The sequence below is a fragment of the Trichechus manatus genome, unplaced genomic scaffold (genome assembly GCF_000243295.1).
Source record: "Trichechus manatus latirostris isolate Lorelei unplaced genomic scaffold, TriManLat1.0 scaffold00200, whole genome shotgun sequence".
Taxonomy (NCBI): Eukaryota; Metazoa; Chordata; class Mammalia; order Sirenia; family Trichechidae; genus Trichechus; species Trichechus manatus.
The window spans coordinates 2,605,337-2,618,555 of record NW_004444136.1 but is presented as its reverse complement, the minus strand read 5'-3'; the positions used below and the strand labels follow the sequence as shown (position 1 = coordinate 2,618,555).

The 13,219-nt window shown below is 38.4% G+C and overlaps 1 protein-coding gene across 1 annotated transcript in view; it reads right to left on the bottom strand.

Moving 5' to 3' along the window:
• Window positions 1-13,219, bottom strand: part of ARHGAP22 (Rho GTPase activating protein 22) — a 298,466-nt gene that overhangs the window by 275,356 nt on the left and 9,891 nt on the right. Inside the window, exon 2 of the mRNA XM_023742109.1 lies at window positions 10,484-10,645. Coding sequence (XP_023597877.1) covers window positions 10,484-10,535 — 52 coding nt within the window. The 5' untranslated portion in view covers window positions 10,536-10,645. The remainder of the gene's footprint in view (window positions 1-10,483; window positions 10,646-13,219) is intronic.

Below are 13,219 nucleotides of genomic sequence, written 5' to 3'. Positions count from 1 at the left end.
CGAATGGCTCTATTAGTCTGATGTTGCACTCATGCTTGGGGCAAGCATATTCCTGCCTTAGGAGTGCACATGCAGTAGAGACTGGAGAGGGCCCAGGCTATCCATAGAATCCTGCCAACCCTAAGCCTATGGGCATGTGCTGAGAAGGTGTGAAAAGGCCCAGTGGAAAGTAAAAGCCGGTGCAAACTTGAAAATGACCTGAACTTTAAGAGCACTTCCATACTAACACACTAATCAATTGGCAGAGAATGGAAACCTTACTAGTTTGAAGTGTTTGAACACTGCATCCTTCCAATAATTGGCCAACTATGAAGTTACACAGAAATAGGTGTGACTCCTAAGAAGCCGGGCATAAAAATAAAAACAAAGATAAAAATTGAGCAGAGATATCAGTGGCTGTACACTGTCAGGGAGACAGAATTCACAGATTTAGTGCAGGCAAGTTACTAAACAAACAAACAAGTATGCAATTCAACAACAACATTTAGGGGGAAAAATCAGAATACAGCTTTCATGCAATATGTTATCTAAAATAACCAGTTTTTAACAAAACATTATGAGATGTACAAAGAAAAAGGAAAATGTAATCCATACTCAGGAAAATAAAACAATCAATAGAAACTCTGAGTATCCCTCGATTTTGGATTTAGCAGACAAGACTTTAAAGAAGCTATTATAAACATGTTTAAAGAACTAAAGGGATGTACGACAAGAATGAATCAACAAATAGAGTATCTCAATCAGATAGAAGATGTAAAAAAGAACCAACTGGAAATTCGTGAGATAAAAGCCCAATGACTGAAATGGAAAACTCACTAGAAGAACTCAACAGCAGATTTGAGCCAATGGAAGAATCAGTGAACCTGAAGACAGATCTATAGAAATTATATAATTTGAAGAACACAGAGAAAAATAATTGAAAAAAAAAAATGAACAGACCCTCAGAGACCTATGACAAAACACCAAGCATGCAAATATATGTGTAATGGGAGTGCTAGAAGGGGTAATATAAGAGACAGAAAGTGGCAGAAAAATTACTTGAAAATATAATGACCAAAAATGTCTGAAATTTGATGAAAAACATTAATCCTCACATGCAAGAAGCGCCAGAATCCCAAGTAGGGTAAATACAAAAAAGATCCACACCTAAACACATTACTTTCTAACTCCTGAGAGACAAAGACAAAGAGAAAAATCACAAAGGCAGCACGAGAAAAATAACTCATCACATGGAGGGAGCATCAATATGATTAACAGCTGACTTCTCATCTGAAAAATCCCAGAAGTGGAATGACATATTCAAAGTGTTGAAAGAAAAAAGAAAAACTTAACTAATAATTCTACATCCAAAAAGCTATCCTTCAAAAATGAAGGCAAACTAAAGACATTTCCAGTTAAACAAATACTGAGAGAATTCCTTGCTAGCAGATACGCCTTATAAGAAATACTAAACGAAGTTCTTCAGGTTGGAAGGAAATTACACCAGGAAGTAACCTGAATCCATAGAAAAAAATCATGAGCACAGAAAATGGCAAATATATATGTTAATATGAAAGACTCTACAAACTTTTTTTTCTCATTTCTTCTCTTAATTTCTTTAAAAGACATAAAGTATATAAGCCTATAATTATAAAACTATATTTTGGGCTTAAAACATATAGACATACACGTGACAATAATAACACAAAGGAGTAGGGGAAGAAATGGAGATATATTGGAGCAGATTTTACATTTTTCTAAAACTAAGTTAGCATTAATCTGAAGTAGATTGAGATAAATACATATTGCAACCCATAGAACAGCCACTAAGAAAACAATTCAAAAATATAGTAAAACAAATCAACAGAAGATTTCAAATAGTATACTGGAAAATATCTATGTAACACAAAGAAGACAGTAAAGCAGGAACAAAAGAAAAAGAAAGAGAAGACATTTAACAAAAATAAATAGCAAAATGACAAATGGAAATCTAACCCATAGTTACATTAGATGTGAATGGTCTAAACTCTAATCAAAAGGCAACGACTGCTAACCTGCATAAAAAAGTAAGATCCAACTATATGCTGTCTACAAGAGACAAGCCTTAGACTCAAAGACACAAACAGGTTGAAAGGAAAAGGATAGAAAAAGATATGCCCTGTAACAGTAACCATAGACTGCTGGTGTGGCTATGTTAATATAAGATAAAATAGATTTGAGAAAAAAAAAATTTCTACAGACAAAGAGGGACATTTCACAATGATAAAAGGGTGAATACATCAGGAAGAGATCACAACTATAAATGTATAAACACTTAACAAGAAAGCCTCAAAATACATAAAGCAAAAACTGAGAGAACTGAAAGGAGAAACAGGCAAGTGAATAGTAAGAGTTGGCTATTTAAACGAAAAAAAAAAAAAGAACAAACTCATTGCTGGTCAGTCGATTCCAACTGATAGTGACCCTATAGGAAAGAGTAGAACTGTCCCATAGGACTTTGAAGGCTGTAAATCTTTATGGAAGCAGAGTGTCAAATCTTTCTCCCTCAGAGAGGCTGGCTGGTTCAAGTCTCTGACTTCTCAGCTAGCAGCCGAGCCACTTAACCACTGCGCTACTAGGGCTCCTTTGTTGGATATTTACATATCTCAATTTCAATAACTGATAGAAAAACTAGACAAAATACTAGCAACTAGACAGACCATGGAAGATTGGAACTACACTATCCTAGAAACCCTGGTGGCATAGGGTTAAGAGCTACAGCTGATAACCAAAAGGTCGGCAGTTGGAATCCACCAGGCATTCCTTGGAAATCATATGGGACAGTTCTGCTCTGTCCTATAGGGTCTCTATATGAGTCAGAATCAACTGGATGGCTACGGGATTGGTTTTTTTTTTTTTTGGTATCAAGAAGTTTGACCTAATTGACTATATAGGATACTCCTCACAATGACTGCAGAATACACATTTTTTTCAATTACATATGGAAGTCAGATCATAAAGCAAGGCTTGATAAATTCAAAATTAAAATCATACAAACTACATTCTCTGATCACACTGGAATTAAATTAGAAATTAGAAAGAAATTTGAGAAATCCCAAATATTTGGAAGTTAAACAATACACTTCCAAATCACTGAATGGATCAAAGAAGAAATCACAAGGGAAATTAGAAAATATTCTGAACTGAATAAAAATGAAACAAGAGCATATAAAAATCTGTAGGATGTAGCTAAAGTACTGTTTAGAGGGAAATTTATAACTTTAAACACTTATTTCAGAAAAGGGCTTACCAATATCAATAATCTAAGTTTTCACCTTAAGAAACTAGAAATACTAGAAACTAAACCCAACGCAAACAGAAGAAGGGAAATAATAAAGATTAGAGCAACAATCAATGAACTAGAAAACAGTAAAACATTAGATAAAGTCAATGAAAGCAAAAGTTGTTTCTCTGAAAATAACAACCAAATTGACAAATCTTTAGCTAGCCTGAGCAAGAAAAGAGAGAGAAGACACAAAATTACAAAATCAGGAATGAAAAACAGGACATAACTATTGAGTCTACAGAAATTAAAAGGCTTACAAAGGAGCACTTTACACAACTTTATGCAAACAAATTAGGCAACATAGATGAAGTAGACAAAATTCTAGAAAGACAGAAATTATCAAAACTGAGTCAAGAAGAAATAGAAAATCTAAATGGATCTGTAACATTTAAATAAATTAGTAATTTAAAAATCTTCCTAGAAATAAAAGTCCAGGCACAAATGGCTTTAATATATATCAAATATATAAAAAAATTAACACTAATCCCTCACAAACTATTTCAGAAAAGGAGGAGAAAACACTTCCCAACTCATTCTATGAGGACAGTATAACTCTGATATCAAAGCTAGACAAAGACATCCCAAGGGGAAGAAAAACAAAACAAAATAAAAAAAACTACAGACCAATATCCCTTATGAATATAAATGCAGAAGTCCTCAACAAAATATTAGCAAACTGAATCCAGCAGTAGAGTAAAAGGATTATATACCATGTCCAGTCCCAGGAATGCAAGGTTAGTTTGACATTGAAAAAAAAAATGTTATATGTTACATTAATAAAGACCACATGTTATCTCAACCAATGCAGAAAAACTATTTGTCAAAATCTAACATTCTTTCATGACAAAAACACTTAAAAAACTAGGAATAGATTGGAACGTCCTCAACATAATAAAGAGCATCTATGAAAAACCCACAGTTAACATCATACTAAATGGTGAAAGACTGAATGCTTTTCCCCTAAGATTGGGAACAAGTTAAGGATGCTTGCTTTTGCCACTTCTAGTAAACATTTTACTGAAGGTTCTATCCAGTGCCATAAGGCAAATGAGAGAGAGAAAAAGAAAGTGAGAGAGACTGAGATTCATTAAAAGCATCCAGATTGGAAAGGAAGAAGTAAAGCTGTCCGTATTCACAGATGATATTATATTGTATTTAGAAAATAGTCTCAAGGAATAATAATAATAATAATAAACTAATAGAACTAATAAATAAGTTTATCAAGGTCACAGCATAAAAGATCAATTTACAAAAATCAATTGTATTTCTGTATATTAGCAATAAACAATCTGAGAATGAAATTAATAATGCCATAAGCAATAGTATTAAAAAGAATGAAATATTTAGAAATACATTTAACAATGAAGTGCAAGACTTGTACAAAACACTACTGAGAGAAATTAAAGAAGATATAAATAAATTGGCAAGCCATTCCTTGTTCAAGATGTTGAAGACACAATATTGTCAGGATGGCAAGCCTTCTCAAATTGATCTATAAATACAACGTAATGCCTGTAACATCCCAGCAGCTCTTTTTTTTTAAAAAAAAAAAAAAAAGAAATGTGACATACTGATCTGAAAATTTATGTAAAAACTCTAAGGATCTAGAATAGGCAAAACAAGTTTGCAAAAAGGTAAAGCTGAAGACTACCTGATTTCAAAACTGATTTTAAAAGTAGCAGTAATCAAGATTGTATGATATCGGCACATGGATAGGCATACAAATCAACGGAACAAAACTAAGAGTCCAGGAGTAAACCCTAGTATTCAAGGTCAATTGATTTTTTGCAAAGGTGCCAGAATAGTTTTTTCAACAAATTGTGCTGGGACAACTGGATATCCATATGCAAAAAATGAACTTTGATCCTTATCTCACACCATAATCAAAATTAACTTGAAATGGATCATAGACCTAAATATAAGTGCTAAAACTATACACTTCCAAAAGAAAACCTTTATGGCTTTGGATCAGGCAGAGTCTTAGATATGACACCAAAAAAACATGATTCATAAGAGAAAACATAGGTAATTTGGACTTCATCAAAATTTAAAACTTTTGAATCTCAAAAGACACCATTTAAGAAAACAAAAAGTCAAGTCACAAGACTGAAAGAAAATATTTGCAAATCATATATATGATAAAGGATTTGTATCCAGCACATATAAGAACTCTTATAATTCAATAATAAGAAGACAAACAAATCAATTAAAAAATAGGCAAAAAATCTGAATAGACACTTCACCAAAGAAGACACACAAAGCATATGAAAAGATGCTCAACATCATTAGTCATTATTACTGTTGTTAGGTGCTGTAGAAATCAGCTCCAATTCATAGCGAATTCACATATAACAGAACGAATGTCGCCTGGTCCTACACCATTCTCACAATCATTGCTATATTTGAGCCCATTGTTGCAGCCACTGTGTCAATCCATCTTGTCCAGGGTCTTCCTCTTTTTTTGCTGACCCTCTACTTTACCAAGTATGATGACCTTCTCCAGGGACTGATCCCTCCTGACAACATGTCCAAAGTATGTAAGACATAGCCTCACCATCCTTGCTTCTAAGGAGCATTCTACCTGTACTTCCTCCAGGACAGATTTGTTCTTTTGGCAGTCCATGGTATATTCAGTAATCTTTGCCAGCACCACATCATTAGTCATTGTTGTTGTTGTTAGGTGCCATTGAGTTGGTTCCGACTCATAGCAACCCTATGTACAACAGAACGAAACACTGCCTGGTCCTGCTCCATTCTCATAATCGTTGTTATGCTTGAGCCCATTGTTGCAGCCACTGTGTCAATCCATCTCATTGAGGGTCTTTCTCTTTTTTGCTGACCCTCTACTTTACCAAGCATGTTGTCCTTCTCCAGGGACTGATCCCTCTTGACAGCATGTCCAGAGTATGTGAGATGCAGTCTCGCCATCCTTCCTTCTAAGGAGCATTCTGGTTGTACTTCCTCCAAGACACATGTGTTCATTCTTTTGGCAGTCCATGGTATATTCAATATTCTTCACCAACACCACAATTCAAAGGCGCCAGTTCTTTTTCGGTCTTCCTCATTCATAGTCCAGCTTTCGCATGCATATGAGGTGACTGAAAACACCATGTCTTGGGGTCAGGCATACCTTGACATCTTTGCTTTTCAACACTTTAAAGAGGTCTCTTGCAGCAGATTTGCCCAATGCAATGCGTCTTTTGATTTCTTCACTGCTGCTTCCATGGGTGTTGACTGTGGATCCAAGGAAAATGAAATCTTTGACAACTTCAGTCTTTTCTCCATTTAGCATGATGTTGCTTATTGATCCAGTTGTGAGGATTTTTGTTTTCTTTATGTTGAGGTGTAATCCATCTGAAGGCTGTGGTCTTTGATCTTCATCAGTAAGTGCTTCAAGTCATTAGGGAAAGGCAAATCAAAATCACAATGAGATGCCACTTTATACCCACAAGGATGGTTATAATAAAAAAGACAAACAATAACAACTATTGGCCAGGACTTGGAGAAGTTGGAGTCCCCATACAATGCTGATGGTAGTGTAAAATACTACAGATACTTTGGAAAATATTTTGGCAGTTTCTTAAAAAGTTGAACATAAACTTACCATATGAGAAATGAAAGCATATGTTCATCAATTGGTGAATGGATAAACAAAATGTATATCACAGTATGGAATATTATTTAGCAGTAAAAAGGAACAAACTACTAGTACCTCAAAAACCTTATGCTAAATGAGAGAAGCCTGACTGAAAAGAGTGCATATTCTATGTCTCCATTTATAGAAATATCCAGAGAAGGCAAGTTTATAGATAGCAGATCAACGTTTCCTTGGGCTGGGGATGGGAGTGGGGATAGACGGCAAATGGGCATGAGGGAACTTTCTGGGGTGATAGAAATGTTAAAAATTAGATTCAGCTTATAAAAAGATCAATCCAATGAGAAGTCCATGCAAAAGAAAATGCTCTTATGATGGTGATCAAGGAATCTCAATGGAGATTCACGATCAGAAGAGGGAAGTGTGAAAGAGCACTCTAAAACTGAGGCACTTGACATAACTAAAATGACTGACACAGGTCTGAATCGGACTCCATTTTGTCCTAGGCCCTTGCTTCTGCTTTTAGAGTATGTGATCCATGACTACACTCTTGATCAAAATAACTTGTTCTGCAACATTCTGAGTTGGCCCACCCAGATTGTTGCAGGAACCAGCTCTGGCTGGAATGCAGGAGACTGAGGCTAAAGTTGAGTACCCTAGTCAATAGAAATTCTTGGTAAATGAGTCTGACAGAGCATGCTGAATATAAACCAATCAAATGTACCCCCATACTCTTTTCTAACTCTGTACAGAGTTCTGCACAACTGAGTATAAAGGATGTGTGCTTATGCTCCCTCTTCAGAATGCCATTTTGAACTTTCATTTTGCCGCTTCACGATTTGCAAATCTTTGAATCTGAATAAAACTCTTCTTTATTCTACAGAAGCTCTATTTCTTTTTTAATAAAGTGAAGCACAGCAGCATGATTTAATCCCAAAGAATTTTCTATGTGCCCCGATTCCCTGAAGATTTCGGTTAAAAGCAAGCCCAAATTCCCCAGTGATCTCCTCCAGCTTCTGTGTATGGCTGTGTGGCAAGAGAGAGAGACAGACAGATGGGAACAAAGGAGACAGAGACGCTCGGAAACAAACAGAAGAGATGACTGAGAGAGGTGAAGATGGGGAGAAGGCCTCCCCTGGGCTGGGTGACCCTCCTTTCCTTTCTGAAGCTTTCTGGGGAAAGGCGCTGCCAACCCATGTTCACAAAGCTGCCAAGATGTTTGTGACCAAGACAATCATTGAAAAATGAATTCAATCGAATCCTTTCAATTTAGGTGTTATGGATTGCATTGTGTCCCCTGCAAAATATGTATTGGAACACTAATCCCTACACCTGTGGATGTAATCTCATTTGGCAATAGGGGTTCTTTGTTATGTTAATGAGGCTATATCCGTGTAGGGTGTGTTTTAGACCTAATCACTTCTGAGTTATAAAAGAGCAGATTAGGCACAGGGAGAGGCAAGCACAAATGGGGGAAAGAGAGATGCCAAGTGGAGATCTCCAAGGAACACCGAGAAGAACACTAGAGGGGCTGAGACAAGGATTTTCTCCCAGAAGAGACAGAGAGAGCCTTCCCCTACAGCTGGCGCTCTGAATTCAGACTTCTAGCTTCCTAAACTGTGAGAAAATACATTTCTGTTCGTTATAGCCACCCACTTGTGGTATTTGTGTTACAGCAGCACTAAGAAACTAAGACAGCAGGTATCTCATACAATATCTCATTTGTCCCTTTTTCAAAGGATTTGCGTCTTTACTCTGAAGCCAGGCAACAGCTGCTCCACTGCGGAAATCTGCAAGTGAACATTCCTCTTCAAACTGGATGGCACTGTCAGCTCAGCTCAGAGGAAAGTACCTAGAGATTTCACAGATCCCCGATGCATAAGGACTGAGTGAAGTCAAAGCTCAATCTGAGCGGCTCCTCGAAGCAAGTGTCCAGCCAGGCATCCTGGCTTCCAGCCCACCCCGTTCTTTTTGATCCCCACAAAGACCCACTCAGATCACATAAAAGGTAGGGCTCGGATGTCTCACTGGCTGCATGTGAGATTCACCTGGGAGTTAAAAACACGCTCACGTCTGGGCCCCCACTCCCTGGGCCGATTCAGTCAGCATCTCTGGAGGTGGAGCCTGGGCAGTTTAGAAACCCCTCCGGGCTTCTAAGGCGTAGCCAGGTTGCGGACCACAGACTTGTTTCTCCTACTAGCATCTGAGGTTTCAATCCTCACTAGCCCGAACGGTGCCCGGGTTCAAACAATGCAACATCATTACACAACCAGCCCACCCAGCAAAACTGTGCCAAAGAGAAAAATTAATAACAGACATCTTACTTTGATTTTAAGGTTTTTTTTTTTTATCCACAAAACCAATTATTAACCATAAAAAAACCAGACCCAAACTGCAAAGGCACTGATTTATCCTTTCCATCAGAAGCTGCTCTACAGCCATGTAAATTTGTCTTTTCCTGTTAGAAAAGGATAGTCAATAACAAAACTATTACCTCATGATTTAATGAAAAAGTCTCTAAATCCAAAAATCCCACTGCCGTCGAGTCAATGGCGACTCACAGTGACCCTATAGAGTAGAACGGCCCCACAGGGTTTCCAAGGCTGTAATCTTCACAGAAACAGATCGCCACATCTTTCTCCTGCACAGCAGCTGGTGTGTTCAAACCACCAACCTTTCAGTTAACAGCCAAGTGCTTAACCACAGCGCCATGAGGGTTCGGAAGAAAGACCCTAGGCTTACTTAATTTCAATTTCAGAAGGTCTCAGGGCTGCAGGTGGTGGAGGGCCAATTTTTAGTAGGCAGATCAGAGACCACCTTGTGACTTGATATCAGCTCATCTCAGTAAAAAGGGGAGGGCAGGGTTCAATCAATCACTTAAGGTTAGCCAGTGGTTGATCTTCTATTTTTCTCTCTCCTCTTCTCTTTATATGCTTTGTATGACTAGCCTACTTTGAACCATTTGCTTTTTTTTTTTTAATCAGAAGGTCTCCCTATATGCATACAGAATAACTGCTCAGAATAAACCTTACGTTTCAATTTCTTTGAGTTTTGATTATTTTAACACAGGTGATCCAAACAGATGGTCGTCTTCTAGTTGTCTAACAATCATTAACCAGCACTTTAGTGGGGGCTGTTTAACTGCCCTCATCGTTGCTCCATTAACTACTTGGTTGGTTTTTTTCCAAGCATGGATGTAGGCTAGCCTTACAACTCACAAGCTGGCCCCTATGAGGAACTTGCCTAGCGTACCTGTGGTCCTGTGGGCACTGTGATCCTTGCAGACTCTGCATGTGACCAGGGCCCTCAGTCACTTGAGCCAAGGTCCTCCTGACATTTGCAGTCGCAATGAAGCCTGTTTTCCAGGCAGCACAGAATAGCTGTCCCAGTTCAGGCGACCCTATAGAGGAGGGCTGGGTCCTGACCATGGACTCCTGTGCCTTGCTCGGGCCAGCCATGACGCAGTCTCTGCCTACTGGACCAAGAACGAACTTTCGGGTGGCCCCAAGTGACTCCATCCCTCAGGCATGCAGAAGTCAAGTGCAAAGGTAATTGTTACCCATAGAATAAAATAAAATTCTTACCGAAACATCTGGCTGCAAACGTTCTTCTTTTGCTGGAAGCTGTTGGCAGCATAATGAAGCTGGCAGTCTATGTGCAAATTTCTTCTATATCCTTTTTATAAAGAGCCAACCACATCCTCAAACAGACAAGCTAATTCCTGTTTTCCAGTAATAGATCAGCATCTATAGAAAAGAAATATATTTAGAATGCCCTTTATCTAGTGTTCTCTTGGATTTCAAACAAGAAGCCTTGCTGTAAGGACTCAGCCCCTTAATGCAAATGTGCCCAGGGATGGTTGGGTGGCCATCAGTGGTTCACAGGACTCTTGGGGTGTCAGCTCCTCAAATCTGTAAAATGGGAACAACAGGAGAGCAGGGCCAAGATGGCGGAGTAGTCAGACGCTTCTGGTGGACCCTTTCATAACAAAGACCCAATTCGATTATATATGGCAATCTGGGAGCCCTGAACATCAAAGGCAGAGTTGAGGAACCGGACTGAGTAGTGGGGGAGGGAGAGACAGTTCAGAAGCAGCGAAGAGCTGCCAGACCTGACCTGGCGAGAGCCTGAGCCCTTCAGGCCTGATCAGCTCGGGGGTGAGCGCTGAGGCAGGCAAGCAGCCATGCTCGGGAGGTGTGCATTCTTCACTGGGAGAGACCAAGCCACTGAGAGTCTACACGGCCACCCAGAACCAGTGAGAAGCAGCCCTCGATCAGGTGAATGGTAAGTAATTGTGTACGGCCTGTGGCACAGATAAAAAACACCCCCCTTAGGGAAAAACCTCTCTCCCATTTACCTCCCCGCTCCCTGCTCTGCACTGGGTCCCAGACCAGCTTCAGCAATTGCCGAGTCCCCTGGGCTGAAAGTAGGATCCGTCACACACCCGGAGGCATTCTCCCTGACTTGGAGAGTGAACAAATTAACAAACAGGGAAAAAATAAACTGCCGGCTCCCTTAAGCCAGGAACCCAGGGTAGGCACAGCTCCTTTGCCTAGCCACAGGCACAAGGAATCCACGGACTTTGAATGCCTTTCCCCCTGTGTAGACTTGTGTGGGCCCATCTCAACAGCATAGGCCCTCATTACCACAGTACAACAGGGTATATACCAGAACCCTAACTTCAACTAAAGAATCTAGAAATTTTCCAGAGGAGGAAAATTTCTTGGAATTACCAGAGGCAGAATACAAAAGATTAACATACAGAACTCTTCAAGAAATGAGGAAGGAAATTAAGCAAAATGCAGAAAATGCAATAGAGGAAATTAAAAAGATTAGAGAAGAGCATAATGACAAATTTAACAGGCTGCAAGAATCCATAGAGAGACAGCAATCAGAAATCCAGAACATTAACAATAAAATTTCAGAATTAGACAACTCAATAGAAAGTCATAGGGGCAGAATTGAGGCAATGCAAGTCAGAATTAGTGAGATTGAAGATAAAGCACTTGACACCAACTTATTTGAGGAAAAATCAGACAAAAGGATTTTAAAAAAATGAAGAAACCCTAAGAATTATGTGGGACTCTATCAAGAGGAATAACCTACAAGTGATTGGAGTACCAGAACAGGGGGGAAAACAGAAAATACAGAGAGAATTGTTGAAGATTTGTTGGCAGAAAACTTCCCTGATATCATGAAACATGACAAGCTATCTAACCAAGATGCTCATTGAACCCCACATAAGGTAGATCCCAAAAGAAAGTCACCAAGACATATTATATTCAAACTTGCCCAAACCAAAGATAAAGAGAGAATTTTAAGAGTGCCTAGGGATAAATGAAAAGTCATCTACAAAGGAGAGTCAATAAGAATAAGTGGGACTACTCAGCAGAAACCATGCAGGCAAGAAGGCAATGGGATGACATATATAAAGCCTTGAAGGAAAAAAAACTGCCAGCTAAGAATTATATATCCAGCAAAACTGTCTCTCAAATATGATGACAAAATTGGGGCATTTCCAGATAAACAGAAGTTTAGGGAATTAGCAAAAACCAAATCAAAATTACATGAAATACTAAAGGGAGTCCTCCGGTTAGAAAATCAGTAACATCAGCTAACAACCCAAGACTAGAACACAGGACAGAGCAACCAGACATCAACCCAGATAGGGAAGTCACAAAAGTAAACCAAAGCTAAAACACTGAAAATAGGGAAACAGATGTCAATATGTAAAACATGACGACATTAAAACAAAAAGGAGGGACTTAAAAAATGTAGACATAGATTTTTCATTTGGAGAGGAAGTCAAGGCAATATAAAGAAATAAAAGACAGGTATAAACTTAGAAAAATAGTGGTAAATATTAAGGTAACCACAAAGGAAACTAACAATCCTACAATTCAAAATAAAAAACTAGAAAAATATAAAGACTCAGCAAACACAAAATCAACAACAATGAAAAAGATGAAAAGAAAATACATAAAGAAAAATGCCTCAGCACAGAAAATTAAGTGGAACAAAGAAACCTGTGAACAACACACACAAAAAAGACATCAAAATGACAGCACTAAACTCATACCTATCAATAATTATGCTGAATGTAAATGGGCTAAATGCACCAATAAAGAGACAGAGTGACAGACTTGTTAAAAAAACATGATCCGTCTATATGCTCCCTACAAGAGACACACCTTAGACTTAAAGACACAAACTAAGTCTCAAACAACGGAAAAAATATATCAAGCAAACAACACTCAAAAAAGAGCAGGAGTGGCAATATTAATCTCTGACAAAATAGACTTTAAAGTAAAATCCACCAC